This window comes from Phoxinus phoxinus (assembly GCF_949152265.1).
Source record: "Phoxinus phoxinus genome assembly, chromosome: 18".
Classification (NCBI taxonomy): Eukaryota; Metazoa; Chordata; class Actinopteri; order Cypriniformes; family Leuciscidae; genus Phoxinus; species Phoxinus phoxinus.
Window position 1 is genome coordinate 3,966,792 of NC_136893.1, and position 19,803 is coordinate 3,986,594.

General features: G+C 38.0%; 1 protein-coding gene across 2 annotated transcripts in view; it reads right to left on the minus strand.

The window, feature by feature from the left end:
* Positions 1–709: 709 nt before the first annotated feature.
* Positions 710–19,803, minus strand: part of scube3 (signal peptide, CUB domain, EGF-like 3) — a 128,194-nt gene continuing 109,100 nt past the window's right edge. For both annotated transcript variants that reach the window (XM_079588685.1, XM_079588684.1), the window contains 10 exons: positions 19,211–19,369; positions 16,883–17,086; positions 15,465–15,626; positions 14,814–14,981; positions 13,134–13,295; positions 10,862–11,059; positions 6,320–6,472; positions 6,159–6,238; positions 2,622–4,365; positions 710–1,834 (listed from right to left, as the gene is read on the minus strand). In XM_079588685.1, coding sequence (XP_079444811.1) covers positions 4,213–4,365; positions 6,159–6,238; positions 6,320–6,472; positions 10,862–11,059; positions 13,134–13,295; positions 14,814–14,981; positions 15,465–15,626; positions 16,883–17,086; positions 19,211–19,369 — 1,439 coding nt within the window. In that variant the 3' untranslated portion in view covers positions 710–1,834; positions 2,622–4,212. The remainder of the gene's footprint in view (positions 1,835–2,621; positions 4,366–6,158; positions 6,239–6,319; positions 6,473–10,861; positions 11,060–13,133; positions 13,296–14,813; positions 14,982–15,464; positions 15,627–16,882; positions 17,087–19,210; positions 19,370–19,803) is intronic.

The window sequence follows — 19,803 nt, forward strand, 5'->3', positions numbered from 1 at the left end:
CCTTTCTAATGTTGTCTTTTGTCATTTATTTTCTATATCACAATAATATTGTACTTTTTTTTCAGACCACTAGTAAAAGTGTAACTGTGAATCCTATCCAGTCTCTTTCAATCAATAACTCACGTACAGTAGTGTGTACATTGGTACTGTTGAAATGGATATATGGCATACAGTAACTGTCATCACAACTGTTGCCATAGTTTACATCAATAATACTAACAGTGCAGTTTTACTGACCGCATGACTAAGCATTTTGACTATCTTGTTTGTGAACACTGACACAAGGACTTTATTCTGATGGCACTGATGTTCATCGACATAAATACTTACTTTAGAGAGATGAACTAAAGATTTTGAGTAAGTTACAGAATTGTTTTGAGAATGGATGATTTGAGAAATGCACCAAAGCGACTGAGTAAACTGTATGTATATCTTATGGTTATATTTACCATCAATAGTTAGCCAACATCACTTGCAATCATTTATGATATTTAATTTATAGTTATAAATGTTTGCTCGGAATAATATTGTGACAATGATAAATAAATATCCTGTGTATTAAGTTTAACTCCAAAGTAATACAATTATTCTAAAATAATGAAGGCACAAGTTTAGCTATAGTTGACTTAATATAGTTTACTTTTCATCTAGCTTTGGTGTTGTTGTTTTTTCTGTACCTGTGAATTAAGAAATCAAAATAGACAACTTTAAGAACACCAATTTCTTTCATTTAAAAAGACAATACAAAATCCAGACATTTTTACATGAGCATAAACAAATTTCAAGTGCAAATACCATTTCCCATTCCATGAATCATTGTGGCAAAGTCATTTCTTTTTCTCTCAAAAAAACAAACAAAAAAAGACATTTTGAAAAAGAAAAATGGGGGAAAAAGACAAAAAACAATAGAAAAACACAGACCAAAAAAGTAAACAGCAACATGGATTGATCATTCATCGATGTTTGAAATGGGTTTGGTAGAGCAAAGACAAGGGGAAGTGATCCAAACAATAAAGCAGCGGTCACAGACCGCCAATGACACCGACTAGTTACTCTGCATTTCTTTTAGTGAACATTCAACAAAACATTGACTACTTTGCCACAAACTTTTCATCTAGGCAATCATGGCTATTTCACATATGACCCATCCGGACATCCAGCCTGCAGCGCTGACACATGTTTTAGTAGCATCAACTGGTTCTGCAAGCGGGGCAATATCGACAGCTCACTTCTTCCTGGGTTAACCCCAGTTGTTTTTTTCGTTTTTTTCTTCTATTCTATCATATTTATACATTTAAACAATTATATTAGTGACCATTGTAATAGATGACAAAATGTACATAATACCTAAAATGTCAATAAATGCTTCATCAAATAACCCACACACACATTCAGTTCGTTTCAATTCTGGATCTCCGGATCTAGTTTTGAGGGTTAGACTTTTCTGCACTTGAAATGGCCTGGGACATTCTTGTGTGTTTGAATACAGATGAACTTTAACAGAGGTTGGATCAAGGGTTGGGTCAACACCACAACTTTGTCTTTTTTTTTTTTTCCCAGCACAGAAATAGTCCCAAAACAATCTTCGCAAGTATGTAAATGTGCAAGTACTGTATGTGTCGCATTAGATCGATCTTCTTTTACGGTAAGCTCTTGTTTAGCAAGTTAAAGTCGACATGTATAGCTAGCTTCCTGGTTTAGAACAAACAACTGAATGTAACTATCGTGTACTTGAGTCCCGAGGCTTCGCAGGAATGTGTGTTTATGTAACTGGACGAGTTTGCATACTTGCGTAGAGCGTTTCTGGCCTTGATGCGTGACGTCTGAACACACTCTTTAGGGCCAATCCCAATTCTACCCCTTACCCCTTCACTTACCCCTTCCCCTCTGTTTTGCTCGTGCACGTGGAGGGGTAGGGCTGTCTCGATTCTCTTTTGGTTGGAGGGGAAGGGCTAGGGGGAAGGGCCAGATAGCCCTTCAAACGAAGATTTTTCGGGACCACACTTCAAACGAAGGGGTATGAGAAGTGTCACTGCATACACCGGCCACAGGCGCAAAATGGCTGCCCAAGCAAAAAATTAGACCATAAATGTAAGAATCGTTGACTTTAATAAGTATTTTAACGACAAATAATGATTTGCTTTATGTTACATTCAATCTTGTGTTCATATTTACGGTCAGTTCCTTCAAAGAAACGTTTGTAAAAAAATCTCTTCTCCCCCGAACAAAGCACACAAGCTATTGGTGCGTTCAAGTCATCTCGTAAAGATCGTATTTATGAGTTGAACGCACATGAACGCCACACAATGTCGTATTTCACACAGTTTCACACAGTAAATAAATAAATAGGTCAAAATAGGACAAACATAGGTCTGTACCTCCAACGTGTTAATACAACGCCACAGAAAACAAGTCCTGTGCATCTTGGAAGTTTGTGATAAACATCGGCGCATCTCCTGTGACGTAGGCGACGACGTGTAACGGTGTAGTAGTGGTGTCCCATTTCTTAGGGGAATATTTTCACCCCTACGCCTTGCCACTCTGTTTCAAGGGTCAAGGGGAAGGGGAAGGCGAAGGGTTAGGGGTAGACGAAGGGGAAAGGGGTAGAATTGGGATTGGGCCTTAGTGTCCGCATTTGAAAGGGAGGCTAGTACAGCGGAAAGTTTCTAAATACAAGTTCGGGAGAACAACTTGTGTTTGGACTTATCTCTCAGACTCCAATTAGTCTACGTTTATTTCATATTTACAATATACAAAAAAAAAAAAGAAGAGACGACAGTAAACTACCATTTTGACCAGTCCTTTTCAGTTTACATATAAAAACTGGGTATAGTTTGACCTTCTCGAAGTTTGGTTCTTTTTCGCATATTCACACTTTATGTGAAGGGCTCTACCTATGAACACATTCATGAGGAATACTAATTCATAATTAATACAGGAAACACTCATAAATGTCGACATCCACAGGCTTATCCTGACACTATTTGCACTTTGCAAGCAGATCTAACCGGTGAAACCCAACACCTGAACGCTGCTTCTCTTTGGGTCCTTCTATAATGTGCAAAACAAACTCCAAACACTGTAATGTCATCTTGCTCGTGACCGAAATGTGTCGTGACTGAGAAGTCCATCCACGTCAACCCCGTTTATCAGTGATTCATGTCTGCACTATGAAATCATTTCTTCCAGCCTGTGAAAGAGTTCGGCCCCTCGACTGCTCTTCTCTGTAGGACATCTCTTGAATTGCAATAGGCAAAACCGAAGGCTTAAAGTGACGTTTCTGAAGAAGCAGCAATCGCATGTCCTGCAAAAGACTCACAGAACTGAGTGTTACCAGTCCACCGGTCTTAAAACCCCAACCGACCTTCTCATCACCCGAGCCTTTCCAATAACGCACAATTTGTTAAATTAACTTGAATATTAGGAAATAGACGAATATGCAGTTGACAATAATACAATCTGAACTGGCAGACCTTAACGAAACATTACTGTTTTAACAGCATGACCTTTCGAGATTACACGTATGCTCTAGGAGCTCAAATATAATGTTTTAACATTGTGAAATGCTTGATATGAATTAGATCTTACCAAGAGCACACTAAAAGTACAGATATAGAAAAGATCGTACATTTATTCGGAGAACTAGTAGAGTTTACGACGGCTGGAACTTGGGGAAAGCCTTTTTTTTTTAAAGCACGATCACAGCTAGCTCCAGTTCAACAAGTAGATTTTCTTTTCTTTGACATGCGACAACTTTCTTTTGTCTGTACAACACGCTCTTTAACTCAAATCGTGTGTATGAAAACCTGGCGTGTGTTTAAACTCACACGTCGCTCCTAGCGGGAGGAGTGGGACCACCCAAACCATCGTCTTCCTCTACGGGACTGAGCGTGCAAACGTTCATACGACCGAACAAAAGCATCGCCGCCACAGCACAGAACGGTGACGTAGAGAAAGGAAACGCGTTCATGGTCTCGATAAGACTGCGTTACATGTAGACTACACAGAAGCTGTTTTCCACTCGGAGCTGACGGACAAGAAAAAGAAAAGAAAAAGGTAAAGTGAAGTGAAACATCTGAAATCTGCATAGTGTGGTTGTGTGTGTGCTGTTGAATATGTGTGTGCGTGTGTATTTCCTTTAAATGTGTGTAGGATCCCGTTGACTCGAGGCCAGGTGACTGGAGGTGTGTGGATGTGGACGGAGCTCTTGGATTATTTGTACGGGCGCAGGAAGGCGGAGACTTTGCTGTGGATGAGGCGTATGAAGGAGCGCGGGAGCATCTCCGTGGAGTCCCGGGTCGAGTACTTGTAGTAATTGTTTGGGTGAGCCAGCACGTCGAACAGAGTTTTAATCAGTTTTTTATCCTGGTGGGAACAGAAAGGAGAACAATCGAATGAGACTGGCATGAAATGGACATGCATTTAAAAATCGAAATGTATAGAAATAAGCAGTTTAAACAATTGTAACATTCCTTGAACACAGTTTTGACAAAAATCACACTGAAGGACTTTGCACATCGAGTCCGAAATTCTCGTCCGAAATTCTCGCACGTTAAAAAATAAATGCGACCTCACGTCGTGTTGATCACGTACACACTGCCTCCGAAACGTTTGTCCGTGGTAAAATATTTCGGATCGTGTTCATTTTTCGCATCCGTAGCGAGCATTTAGAGAAGTGTTTTGACAATTCAGAGCCACCGAATGATGAATATGAAAAAATGCATATGAATCGTCATCCTAAAAATTTGTCGCGCACAGAAACCTTGAACACTGAGTCCGATGCCTCTTAATTCATACGTTGCAAAAAATTAGCAAAGCAATACAAAATGGAGTCCTCAAGCAGTGAGGATGATTCTGTCGTCCTCTCTCTTAAAAAGAGAAAAAGAAAGAGGAAATATTGGGTTTATCCAACAATCCTGAGATTGCGTAGAGAGGAAGGAGAGGTCGTTGCAGGATTATTCCAAGCGATTCAAAGTTTACCTCAGGATGTCAGTGGCTCAGTTTGGTGCTTTGCTAAAATACTGGAGCCAATTTACGTGAACCATATGATCCTGAACAGTTCTGGATTTTGGCGTTCGCTTGTACGGTGGCTCTGAATTGTCAAAACACCTCTCAAAAGGCGTGCTACTGATGCGAATGAAACCTGATCTGAATTTTTTTATGACGGACGGAAGTTTCACAGGCAGTGTGTAGACGTGATTGACACAACATGGTCGTATTGATGTTTTAACGTGCGAAAATTTCGGACAAGAATTTAGTCTTCCGGTGTGAAATTCACTTTTTTTTTCGTTTTTATCATATTTAGTCAACCTTGTCTTGTTTTTGTTTAGTCAACTTTTAGTCGACTAAATGTCTGAGCAATTTAGTGTAGTTTTAGTCAATGAAAAGTTTTAGTCACATTTGCATAATGGTTAAATTGATAATCATGATTATTTTGCTTAAAATTATACTTACAATAATTGTTGTCAATTGAGAAATGTATTTTTACATTTCATCAGAATTGATGCGTTTTCACCAATCAGGAGAATGTCAACTCATACGCATTTATTTTACCTCATCTAGGTTTTCTGATTTATTATAGGCTATTTATTAATACATTCTCTACATTATGAAAACAACATCATAAAACAAGAAACTTCTCTCAAAAATTAAAACAGTGAAATTTCTAGTAGCAATTCCAAATTACATTGATATTTTTTCTAATATAGTGAGATTCATGTATAGATTTATTGCAAATGATCACTGAGAAGGTCTGATCTCAGATTTAAGCGCAGCAATAACCGAAAGCGGCTCGTGAAGCAACACAGAAAAAGTATCCTTTTAGGAGAAAAGCTCTGATTGGAGGATTTAAACTCTTGAAATCTGACCACTGCAAGCATGAAAGCTCATAGAGGCTTTAGTCTGTAATATTTTCTCGACAAAACCGACGAGTTTTTGGTAAAGTGATATTGCATGTTGATATAGTCACAGTTATCATTTAATGACGTTGGTGTCGTTCAGTCATCGTCTCAGTCATGGAAAAAAGGTTGTCAGATTTCTTTGAACGAAATGAACACAACTTGCAGCAACTCTTAACACAACTTAAGGGTTTTGAATGAAGAGTAAACACGTTCATTACTGTTACTGCCAGATCAGACTTCACGAGTCACGACACTAACCTTGAGTATTTCTTGATGGTTTTCAGAGGCATAAAGTCTTCCATCTCTTACAATGTCTTCAACCAGCTGTTCGTAGTCTTCTAAAGAAAAATAAAATCATGCGCATTTTAGTGACAATGAATGTCAAGAAAGGACAGAAATCCACCAGAAATCCACCGTACCATCATAAGTGACGTATGGGATCTGGAAGCCGCGAGCGCTGTTTACATCGTTGGATTTGAAGTTGATCCAGAGGCGGCGAGATCGGGCCGTGAACGCGATCGGCCTCTCGTATGTCTGACACGTCTCATAGGTGGTGATGGAGGTTGCTGACCCTGAGAAGAACATTTTTTGTGTGTTTAAATCAAAGCTTAAGAAACCATCACCACTAACATGGAGAGATTAGTCCCGTAAGTCAATATTTCAAATGTCTTTTATACTAAGATTAGATCCTTCATGCATGATAACACCGTTTCATAACTTTCAGTACAACATACTTAAAGAGTAAAATAGTTTTTGACACTTGCACAACTGTGCAACAGTTGAGTTCAGTAAGTAAAAACTCCATAGGGGAATTAATTTTTAACGATAACGTCTAAACTTTTAAAGACAGACCTACTCTGAGGTTGTTAATCGATGATATCGATGGTAGTTTGATCGCAAAGATAGATATGATTCGTATTTGGGCACACTCAACTAACGCTGATGTAATTGTTTTATCAGAAACTTGGCTAAGCAAATCTGTTCTGAATGAGGATATCAGTATTGATGGTTACAATGTATATAGGACTGATCGTCTCAAAAGGGGTGGGGGTGTCGCGGTATATATCAAAAATAAGTTTCGTGTAAATATGCTTCTCTCTAAATCAGTGAGTAAGCAATTCGAATTTTTAGCTCTTGATCTCGAGGTCTCTAGGAATCTTCACATTACGGTAGTTGGTTGCTATAGGACACCATCAGCTGTCAGGGATGCTCTGCCTTCTTTAATGCAGCTTTTATCAGGACTAAATCAGAGCGAAATTGTAGTCATTGGAGATCTAAATTGGAACTGGTTACACCCCGTATCTGATGAATTTAAAGCTTACTGTGACTCGCTAAATCTCTTTCAGCTCGTTGACAGTCCCACTAGACCTAACCTGAAATGTCCAGATAAATCATCTTTAATTGATCTTATCCTAACCAACGTTCCTTATAAATACTCAGCAGCTTCTGTTTTTGCAAACGACATTAGTGATCACTGTGTTGTTGCTACGGTCAGAAACACAAAAATTCCCAAAACCAAGTCACGTATCATTATTAAGCGTGACACAAAACATTTTTCGGAACAAGGTTTTTTACACGACTTGTTTTATTTTGATTGGGACAAAATGTGTCTTATTGCAGATGTCGAAAACGCTTGGAAATTTTTTAGTGATGGTTTTAAAGAAATTGTTGATAAGCATGCTCCCCTCAGAAAGTATAGAGTAAAAGGCCGGAACAATGCATGGTTCACTGCAGATTTAGCCAACTCTCTTCATGAGCGGGATAAGGCCTGGGCTAAAGCCAGGAAAACAAGCCTGGATTCTGATTGGCTGCTCTTTAGGAGACTGCGCAATTTGTGCACTGTGGCTATCAGAAAGGCCAAAGCTGACCACTTTCTTATAGAAACTTCAAATAATTTAAATAACCCCTTAAAATTCTGGAAGACGATTAAATCCTTGGCCGGAAACAAAACTGGCATCGAGCTGCCACCATGTATTTTTAAGGACACACGTAAACTATCCGATAAGGCTGAAATGCTTGGCTGTTTTAATGAGCATTTTATTGCCTCTGGTTCTTTATTCGATTCCCTTAACACTTCACATCAGCAGCATCCTAAAGGTAGTTCTTTCGGTCATACTGGAGTCAGTAATTCTTTTAGTTTTAAGCCATTTTTAGTTTCAGAAGTGCATAAAGCCCTCACACTTTTAGACATTAGAAAATCTGCTGGTCCTGATAACCTGGAGCCTTATTTTCTACAGTTAGCATCTGATTTTATTGCATGGCCTTTGACTTATCTTTTTAATCTTTCTCTGGACACGAATGAAATTCCACTTATATGGAAATCCGCATTTGTCCTTCCTCTGTTAAAAGGGGGAGACCCGACTGATTTAAATAATTACAGACCCATTTCGAAACTGTCCGTCCTGGCCAAGGTTATGGAAACTCTGGTAAACGAACAGTTGAAAGTTGAACAGTTGAACTATTAATAAAACTTTGTCTAATTTTCAGTCAGGCTTTCGGAAAAAACATAGCACAACTACAGCAGCCCTAAAGGTAGTAAATTATTTTATTGACTCTTTAGATAAGAAACAACATTGTGCAGCTCTCTTCATTGACCTATCGAAGGCTTTTGACACTGTGGATCACGCAATATTAAAACAAAGACTTCTCAGTGTCGGGTTGTCAGGAAAAACAGTTTGCTGGTTTGATAATTATCTATCAGGTAGATCTCAGTGCGTACAGGTAGATGGTCTCACCTCCAGCCCTCTAAGTATAACCAAGGGTGTGCCCCAGGGGTCAGTGCTGGGACCACTTTTATTTATATTATATATCAACAATCTTGATCAAAATGTCTCCAACGCAAATTTTCATTTCTATGCTGATGATACTGTGATATACTGCTCAGCATCAACTCCAAACCAAGCTCTTTGTCAGCTACAACTTGCTTTTGATACTGTACAACGCACCTTGTTTGATTTAAAACTTGTTTTGAATGACAACAAAACAAAACTTATGTTGTTCTCCAGTGCAAAATCAAAGTCACAGAACCTTCTACCTATCACTACTTTTCAGGGCTCCGAGATTGAGTTTGTATCTCAATACAAGTATCTAGGTATCCTAATTGATGATTCGCTCTCTTTTAAACCTCACATTCAACAGTTGGTAAAAAAACTAAAGCTGAAATTGGGTTTTTACTTTAGAAACAAGTCATGTTTTTCCTTTGAGGCCAAAAGGAGGCTTGTTGCTGCCACTTTCTTGTCGGTGCTGGACTATGGCGATGTTATATACATGCATGCATCCAGCACAAGCTTAAAACTGTTGGATACTGTCTATCATGGAGCTCTTAGGTTTATCACAAACTTTAAAGCGCTTACTCATCACTGTTCCTTGTATGATCGGGTTGGTTGGTGTGCATTGTCCACCCGTAGACTTAATCATTGGTACATTCTTATCTACAAGGCAATTCTAGGTCTGCTTCCCCCATACCTCCAATCTTACATTGAAAAGAAAAGTACAGGAAGATATTGTCTTCGTTCTGATGACTTATTATTATTATCTGTCCCTAAAGTCCGGACCGAATTGGGAAAATTGGCGTTCAAGTATGCGGCCCCCTGCGCTTGGAATCAGCTGCAAAATGTCCTGAATCTTCAGGTGCCTGTTTCATTGATTGATTTTAAATTACTTTTAAAAAACATGGAGGCGACACAAGCTGGCTGTAGATGTTATGACTGATTATTCGGACGATCCTTGCTGTTGTTATTTCTTGTGATAATGTATATGAAACTGATTTTTTTATTTTTGTTATGATCTTATAACTATTTATTACTGGCACAAATTGTTATATGTTGATCTTATATGTTTTATGTCTGTAATCTTGTTAATTGTGCTGCTGCCTGTCTTGGCCAGGACGCTCTTGGAAAAGAGATTTTTAATCTCAATGAGTCTTTTCTGGTTAAATAAAGGTAATAATAATAATAATAATATACAGTGCCTAGAATAAGTGAACACACCCATGCTAAAGTTAGGGTTAGGGTTAGTATCGTAAATAAATAAATGTTCTTCCTTAAAATACAGGGTGCATAAGTCAGGACACCCCTGTGTTAAAGTCCCATAGAGGCGGCAGATTTTTATTTTTAATCTCTAGGTATGGTGAAGGGTGTGTGATGATGTGGGAACTTTATCAGGATCATAGTATCCCGGATCCATCAAATAACTGGCCTTGAAAAATATAAATCTGCCTGCCTCTATGGGACTTTAACATAGGGGTGTCCAGACTTATGCACCCTGTGTTTTAAGGAAGAATACTTATTTATTTACGATACATTTATTCAAAGAAAATTGGTGTCCTTAAAGTTTGGAGTTTTTTTTATGAAGGTATTAAGATCAATTTCCAAAAGATGATTTTTTATTCCTCTTTTTAGTCTTTAGCATGGGTGTGTTCACTTATTCTAGGCGCTGCATGGTCTTGTTGAAGCCATCAGCTTGCATTTTTTTTAACTTATTTATTTTAACAGTGAAATTCCTGGTGAAAAACTACATTACCCATGATGCTAAGAAAATTCCACCAATCAGAAAATTGTGGCAAGCAAATCTCGCCAAAAGTTTTTAGCTCCACCCACTCCCATGAAGCACCACGAATGACACAAGCAAGTCAGCGTTGATACGCTCTCAAAATGTGTAAATGTTTGTATCATTCGCAATGCTTCATGGGATTGTAGTTCTTTCCCTCAATAAAGCTGTTGAGTTCAGTCTTTTTGCCAAGGTTTCAAATACTTTTTTGCTTCAAATAAAAGTTAAGTAATGTTGATTCGTTGGTTTTTGGTTGGTTTGGATCTTAGCTTATAATGCTTTTACAAACACTTTTAAAATCTCTATGGGAAAAATGAATGGAAAAAATACTTCCGTAACCAACGCCACAGAAAAAGTGGGCAGGCACTAATGCACTCTATAAAGGCCAAACCTGGAAAAGCACAGAAACGTACAGTTCTTCCTCATGACTAGGACGTCTCCGCACTCATCCTCAGATGGGAGGAAGATCTCTGGGACCACGATCAAAATCTTGCGTTTGTGTGGAGGGTTGATGGTCCAGACACACTCTACATTGGCTGGGTAGTTTCCAGGATAGTTGGGGGACTCGATGTATCCGATGAACTCGCCTATTTCACCCCCACATTCCCGATCTGAACACACCATCAAATAAACAAAGAGATCACGTTACGCTAAATGTCTCATTAAGAACATTTACATGACTTTAATAGACCTGGTCACTTTTAATTAGAGATGCACCGATATGAACATTTTGGCTGATACCGATACCGATAATTCTTTATATTTGAAAACCGATAACCGATATATTGGCCGAAAAATCTAAATACAATTTTTATATAATTTTTGAGAGCCTGATTACAAAACTAAAAGTCTCACCATTAAAAACCATGTCCCAAGCACACAATTATGATGTTCTTCTTATAATTATTTTCCGCCTATATCACAGACTTGTGCTGCACATATTGCACTTTACTGTATTTCCCTTTTTTGAAATGATTCCAATCATATTTCAAGCAATTCAAAACCATAATGGCGAATCTGTCGCATCTGAAGCGTCTCAGCTGAAGGAAATAATCCATTATTCATTGGCTTCAATATATCGGCCACATTTTCTTATCGGGCTGATAACGATATGGTGGCCGGTATATCGTGCATCTCTATTTTTATTTCAAGAGCATGATGAGTTTAAAACATTTCTTCTGTGACTTGGTGAAGATTTATTTCAACAGAACCATATGATAGACACTGACCCTGTAGGGAAATCTTCACATCACATAAACACAACAAAGCATCAGTCCAAGTGCCCAATTACATGCGTGTCCTTTATAGCACTTTGACAAACTAAGGATGCATATAATTAACTGGCAAATGTGTTAACCGATAGTAAGAATTTTGATCTATTAATCCTATTAGTTAAAAAAATAATGATATAGTAATTTAAAAGGACTACGGTATGTAAAATTCAGAAACCCTTGTTATTAGCGACACCGGTGGCTGTTAAGTGAACTGCAGCCAGCAAATCTCTTTTTATTTTATTTTGTTACAAGCCGTTCACACATTGACGATACAAAAAAGCGATTAACACATGAAAATTCGTACCTATAGCCCCCTTAACAAGTAAATATATATATGGCCAGCCACATACTGCAGATAAATTCAGTTGACACTTCACCTTTTAGTGATGCATATACTTCAGTAAACCATATTCTATAACCGAGTTTACTCAATTCTATAACCAAATTAGCTAATAGCTGTAAAAATAAACCCATTCTTATGGGGTAAAAGTACATTTGTTGGTATTTATAATGGGTCACAGATGGGGTTTAATTTAACAGTCGAATCTTGTCAGTTAAGAGTGTCGGCTATTGTAGAAGATTTTATTATTTAGAAAATAAGTAATTTAGCTATATATGAGTACGCCATTATTTACTGTGTGTGTGACTTTGGCTTAAAGGGATAGCTCACTTTAAAATTAAAATTCTGTCATCATATACTCACCCTCAAGTTGTTTCAAACCTGTATGAATTTCTGTCTTCTGCTGAACACAAAGGAAGATATTTTGAAGAATGTCAGTAACCAAACAGTTAACTGGTCCCATTGACTTCCATTGTAGGAAAAAAAAAATACTATGGAAGTCAATGGGACCAGTTAACTGTTTGGTTTACCTACATTCTTCAAAATATCTTCCTTTGTGTTCAGCAGAAGAATGAAATTCATACAGGTTTGAAACAACTGAATTTTCATTTTAAATTGAACTATCCCTTTAACCTTGAAACCTGAAGAAAAGCATTGAATGTTGCCATTCTATTCTGAGAAAGTCACATGGTAAAAGACCCCCCAAAAATCTAAAGGATGTGATACCATCTTTGGAAAAGGGTGTATGTACTGTATATATGTGTGAAGCTGGGCAATGATCTGGAGTGATCTCCTGCAGGAGATGCTCAGCTTTGTTGGACAATAAAGTCTCATATTTCTGGCATCAAAGATCTCTGAGAAGTGATTTCCCAAAAAGATTGAAACCACAACACTGTCAGTCAGGGGGGCAAAAAAAATAAAATGAGGATCCCAATGACAAAACACATAATTTCACTCAAAATGCCATTTGTTGATCTGATGTTGGTTTTACATCCAGATTTTCAATCCACTTGTATAGTGATAAGGGACTATAAGAAGTCCACACTTGTGGTTTAGGATGAAGGGACTCACTCTTGCATTGAGAGACGCTGATGGCGCCGTCAAAGTCTGTGGTGGTGTTTCCAGGGCAGGAGATGCAGTAATTCTGCCTGAACTCAGCCTGGTAGGTTCCATGAGGACAGCGGATGCAGCGATGAACTGAGGTGTTATAATAATGACCTGGAGAACACAACACTACACACACGCACACACACAACACAACACAGATGTCTGATTTAGCATGAAGCTTCCCCTCACACACACACATGGACTACAAGAGTCTAATTTTAGTAAATGTAAGACTTCATTTGTCCAGTTTTTATGGTCAAATCAATATCTGAACTCTATTACACTTGAGGAAAACACTTCTGCATGTTTTACATGGTTTTGTGAGTCAAACATTCATTGCTGGTGTGTATGAAACGTAAAATCTAAACTATTTTCTCTTACAAATCTACACACAAACATACAACATACGGTAATTACAAATAATTAATTTTGTGTTAACCAGGGTTATTATAGTTAATAACAACAACAACAAAAACTAGTAAACAAAAATATAATAAAATACTTAAAAAAACTAAACTTCATTCATTTATTTATTTCATTTATTTCATTTGCCAAGGCAACATTTCTCATTTTCAATTTAGCTTGATCCAAAACTGAAGAAACAAAAACTATATACAAAACAAAAAAACAAAACAAAACAAATAAATGTATAACATAAAATAGCTAAGGTAGACAACTACCAATTTGATCTAATTTGAATGAACATTTAATTCACGGGCAACAGCTCTGGTGGACATTCCTGCAGTCAGCATGCCAATTGCACGCTTCCTCAAAACTTGCGACATCTGTGGCATTGTGCTGTGTGATGAAACTGCACATTTTAGAGTGGCCTTTTATTGTGGCCAGCCTAAGGCACACCTGTGCAATAATCATGCTGTATAATAAGCATCTTGATATGCCACACCTGTGAGGTGGATGGATTATCTCCTCAAAGGAGAAGTGTTCACTAACACAGATTTAGACAGATTTGTGAGCAATATTTGAGAGAAATAGGCCTTTTGTGTACTTAGAAAAAGTCTTAGATCTTTGAGATCAGCTCATGAAAAATGGGGGCAAAAACAAAAGTGTTGCGTTTTTTAAAATGTCATTGTGTTGTGCACTACTGGGCTAGCCTGGTTCTACCAGACTCTCGTACATTTCATTTGTACAGAGAGTCTGGCATCTCTCCATTGACAAGCGTTAACTTCCTTGTAGGCGGTACTCTGTGGAAGTTTAAAACTATTGGATCTGCCCAGAGCCACTCTGGATCTGCTATAACCAATCGCTAACGTTTGGTCGTGACGTATGACGACTCAAACTAGCGCACAACCTCAACGTCTTCGTTCTCAGCCACTCCCTCTGTTCACTGATTGGACCGGTAAAAAATTGACTGGAGAAAACCCAAGAATATACCACAATCCCAGACGTAGTACTGAAGGAAAATGAAAATTGAGCGGAAGTACATAGGAGGGCGGAGCCAGGCTACTACTGGGCCTCCGTAGAAGAGGGTTTCAACCAGTATAACAAAAAGTGTTTATAAAAAAACATTGCCTACCTCTTAACTAAAAATTGTGCACCGTGTTTTGCTCCAAACATCATGAATATATTACAGTATTTTTTTATGCACACTGTTTAGCTTGATGTGAATGTGTCAAAATGCCTGACCTTTGACCTCACAGTCATTGAAGGAGCTGGCACCCTCTCTTTTGGTACCGAGCCCGCCTCCACAGGGGAAACAGAGAGTTCGTCCTGGGTCGGGCTGGTACGCTCCCAGGGGACACGACTGACAGGGCTTGAACCCATCGCTGGAGAAATACCCTGGTGGACATTGACCTATAAAAAGAAGAAAAAAAAGTTTTACTTTTTTGAACCAATTGTATCGTACAATTACAACCATTAAAATATATTCTGTATCTATAATTAATAAAGAGGTCCTTGCCTCAAGTCACCTTTATTTATACAGCGCTTTTTACAATACAGATTGTTTCAAAGCAGCTTTACAGTGATAACAGGAAAATAGTGCAACAAAGTTTGTTTCTAGAAGAAAATAGCGATACAGTCCAGCTTAAGTAAGTTCATTTTTGTTATAAAAAAGAGAAAGAAACAGAACAAAGTTATGTCAAGGTTTTACAATAGTGGATTCATCATACGATACAATTTATGCATGCACAGCATTCCACGGGAAAATAAAAGAAAGGAGAATTTTTTCAAATGTACCCAAAGACAACAATTAAACAAATGAATCGACAAATACTTTTAGTTTAACTCATTTATATGCATTAGCAAGCAGAAGGCACATGGATTAAGGCTGGTCACCTGCACATGACGTGATGTTGCGGGCCCCTGGTGGACCATGCCGGTCTCCTCCAGGGCAAAGGTCACAGGCCAGCTGACCTTCACGCTCCTGAAAGGTTCCAGGTGGGCAGTGGACGCAGCGCTCCTGCTCACCATGGTAGTACGACCCAGGCAAACACCTGACTGAGAGAGAGCAGCCAGCAGGGGGCAGCAGTGAGGACGTGGAAATTAACTTTGAAATGTAACTCTGAAGACCCTGTCGTCTCAAATTCATTTATTGCATGTTTCATTTCTATTGCTTTAAATGTTTTATGAGTTAATTTTTTGTAGACTGTCTCTGTCTCTTGTTTGAAAATGTACTTTATTGCCTTGCTCGACCTCAAGTTTCTTATCCTGTCTTTTTTTGTGTGTGTTACAGATATATCCCCTGGGATCTTTGATCAATAATATTAATAAAACCCTGCAGTTTCAAGAAATCAATGTAAAATGCTCAAATTCATCTTGCAAATATTTACTAATAAGCTAAACTTTGCTTTAGTCAGTTATTCTGGTGTCACTATTGTCCTGTGCATTGGGTTACCACCAGCACTAAGTCCAAGCCTATTCATTTACTCCCACAATGTAATACCAAATTTAGCATTTTAATCAACAGTTTTTGTGAACCTTTTATCATATGTGTCTGAGTATCGCAATAATATCCTATCGTGAGTTATGTATCGAATCGTGACATGAGGGTCTCATTACACCCCTAATATCCATGCAATTCACACACCATCTCGGGTTTCTATCTCTAGTAGATGCTCTTGCTCATTCTCATCTGTTGATAGTATCCCAGCAAGCAATTTAGCATTTAAAAGGCATCTAATGGCCTTGTTTTTTTAATGTCTGAGCTGTTTAGAAGGCTATTAGACGTCTTTAAAATGCAAAATTGCTTGCTGGGATGTTTTATGATACAGCACATACATTAACATTTATACATTTGGCAGGCGGCAGCGCTTTTATCCAATGCAACCCTGCATTCAAGCTATACAGATGAAACTCGAAACGTTTGAATATAGTGCAAAAGTTCATTTATTTCAGTAATTCAACTTAAAAGGTGAAACTAATATATCATATAGACTCATTACATGCAAAGTGAGATATTTAAAGCCTTTATTTGTTATAATTTTGATGATTATGGCTTACAGCTTATGAAAACCTCACAATATTCTAATTTTGAATTTGGGGTTTTCATAAGCTGTAAGCCATAATCATCAAAATTATATCAAATAAAGGCTTGAAATAGGCTCGAGTTTCACCTGTACATTGAATTCCCCAGGAATCAAACCCCATGACTTTGGCGTGGCAGGCGCCATGCTCGACTGTTTTGGCAATAGGAAGCCCTTGCATTATTCAAGGGGTTCATGAATAACAGGCCCCACTCACTCTTCCGTTCTTACCACAGCGGCCGCTGTCTTTCTCTCGGCCCGGTCCGCAGTTCTCCTGTCTCAGTGCCGCCTGCGGGAGCTTCTGCGCGACCTCGTACTCCAGCCCGGCCACACGGATGAGGAAACGCTCCTGGTTAATGGATTTTTTCAGGGCTTTAATGTACGACTTCATCTGCTGCTCCATGCGCTGCCTTTGACACCCCATGTTACAGCTCCCTACAGGAGAACAAGACGAACGACTAAAAATGCAGTGCACACACACGGTCATCCTGTGCAGTTTGTCTGCACACTGCAAAAAATTATGTTCTTCCTCAGTATTTTTGTCTTGTTTTCCAGTACAAATGTGAACCTGGACCACAAAACCAGTCACATGGGTACATTTAAATTGAGATTTATACATCATCTGATTAAGCTGAATAAATAAGCTTTCCATTGATGTATGGTTTGTTAGGATAGGACAATATTTGGTCGAGATACAACTATTGAAAATCTGGAATCTGAGGATGCAAAAATATCTAAACATTGAGAAAATCTCCTTTAAAGTTGTGCATTTATGTTCACGATTGTGCTGCATTCACTCACAAAAATACATGTTTTATATATTTACGGTAGGAAATTTACAAAATATCCTCATAGAACATGATCTTTACTTAATATCCTAATGATTTTTGGCATAAAAGAAAAATGGATAATTTTGACGCATACAGTGTATTGTTGGCTATTGCCACAGATATACCCGTGCATCATGTGACTGGTTTTGTGATCCAGGGTCACAAAAATCCAAAAAATTCTTCATAAAAGATACATTTACTTGAGGTGAAAAATTACTGAAGATAGTGAGTCTTGTTTTCTGAAAAATTTCTCAAAATTAAGTGACTTTATGTTTTAAGTGTAAAGTCACTTAATGTTGAGATTTTTTTCTTCCGAAAACAAGTCTTAATATTTTAAGTAATTTTGCTTCTCAAGTAAATGTATCTTGATTTAAAGGCATAATATATAAGATTTTTGGATTCAAATCTCCAAAAACCACTAGAACAGTGTTATATATTTTGTTGACTTGTGTACTTACATTATTATCCCAGATGTTTCCAAAAATGTTTAAATCCAGAGAATTAAGCAATTTTAACCAGGACACGGACGTGTCATTGCGTCGCCTATCTGACATCATACCCGCGTTATCCCTCGATTTCCGTGTTTGTTTTTTATTTTGCAGAAACCATGGAAACACCAAAGACGCTTTCATATATTATGTTTTATTAGACAAGGGAACAACTGTTTGGATACATTTATAGACAGAAAACGAATCATTGTTATACAGCTCAACACTGTTAGTCTTATTGTTTGAATCGCTTGTTTTCTTGATTTTCCGAGTACCATGTTTTTACCAAGCCTCAGAGACAACGCTATTTTGTCAAGTGGCTAACATAACATAATCAGATGCAGCTTTATTTTTAGTAACAGTAATGCAGCATTTTCTCCATCATACAATATGTTTTAAAATCAATTTAGCAACACAAGCCATCCAGCATTTATTAATATAATATTCTAACGTCGATCTAGTTCACTGCAGTGTGCAACAAGTGTCTCAGAGTAATGTTAAAACATAATTTTCAACAGACAACTGTAAATGATAAAACAGCGCTGTTACCCCACATACGCTTGACCTGAAGAAGCCGAAACGGCGTCTGTGGCATAATAAAAGTTCTGCTGCTCTCGAGCCGTATCTCGCGCTCGTCTCTCATTAGCAATCGCTCCAGCTCTGCTTCATACTACAGTAACGTTAATAATCTCAGCTATGATTATTATTTCTGCCCGAGTCCCGTCAGATTATTTTCCACTGGTTATGAGGTGAAGACAACTCCTGTGATACCGCGCTCAATCTCACAAGCTACACCTTTGTTTTGAATAGGCGACCTCTAGTGGCGAAAAACTACATAGTGTGCCTTTAAAGGTACACTGTGTAGGAAGTTCTCCCATCCAGTGGTGAAATTGTACTCTTTAGCGCCTCGCTTTTTCAAATGCGTGTTGCAACTACGGTAGCCATTATGTAGCAAGAAGCTCTGACAACATGTCTTCCAATAGCACTTCATCGAGTTTTTCAAAATGGCGGAACGACATGGAAGCCTCCGTGGACTTACCCGTCCCATGTAAATAAAGATAAGAAATTCTTCGCTTATGAGGATAAGTCAGATCATTGGCTGAGGTCATTTTACACCAATGAGGACATATTTATGAATATAGACATTGATTTTAGCTTATAAAATACTTAAACTACACAGTGTACCTTTAAGAATCTTTAGATAGTTGTACAGGAAAACAAGGCGTGGATGTGAGACTCACCGGTGGTGTCCCCTGGCTTGACCTCGGCCTCCAGCTCCAGAGTGATGCGTGTGACCTCTTTGCTTGACGGGTTACGCGCTCTGCGACCTTTGGACTTCTTAGACGAGTCACACTTCAGGTTAACAAATGTGACCAGGCAGTTGTTGCATGGTTGACCACCTACAAATCAAGTTATTATTCACAAAAAGGGCATTTAAATGTCAGTGTTTCACATTTTGGAGTGACATAGATTATGTCAACAAGTCATAAACCGTTTTTAATTATATATTTTTTTTAAATAGATTTAAAGAAATAGTTCACCCAAGAATAAAAAGTGTCATAACCTTCATGTTATTTCAAACCTATAAGACTGTGATCATAATATTACCAGTACTCAAGTTTTCTGATTAATCCCTAGGTCACATCTACTAAGTGCTAGTAAGTTTTATCAACTCAAAAATGATTTACTTTCTAAACTTAAGGCAATCAGTTTCCACAAGTTTTCTAAGTGAACTCAACTTATTGTTAAATTAAAATGACATTTTACAGTGATTTAAAGGGAAAACAAGTTTATTTTTCTTATCCCGTTGGCAGACATTTAATTCTCGTTAACT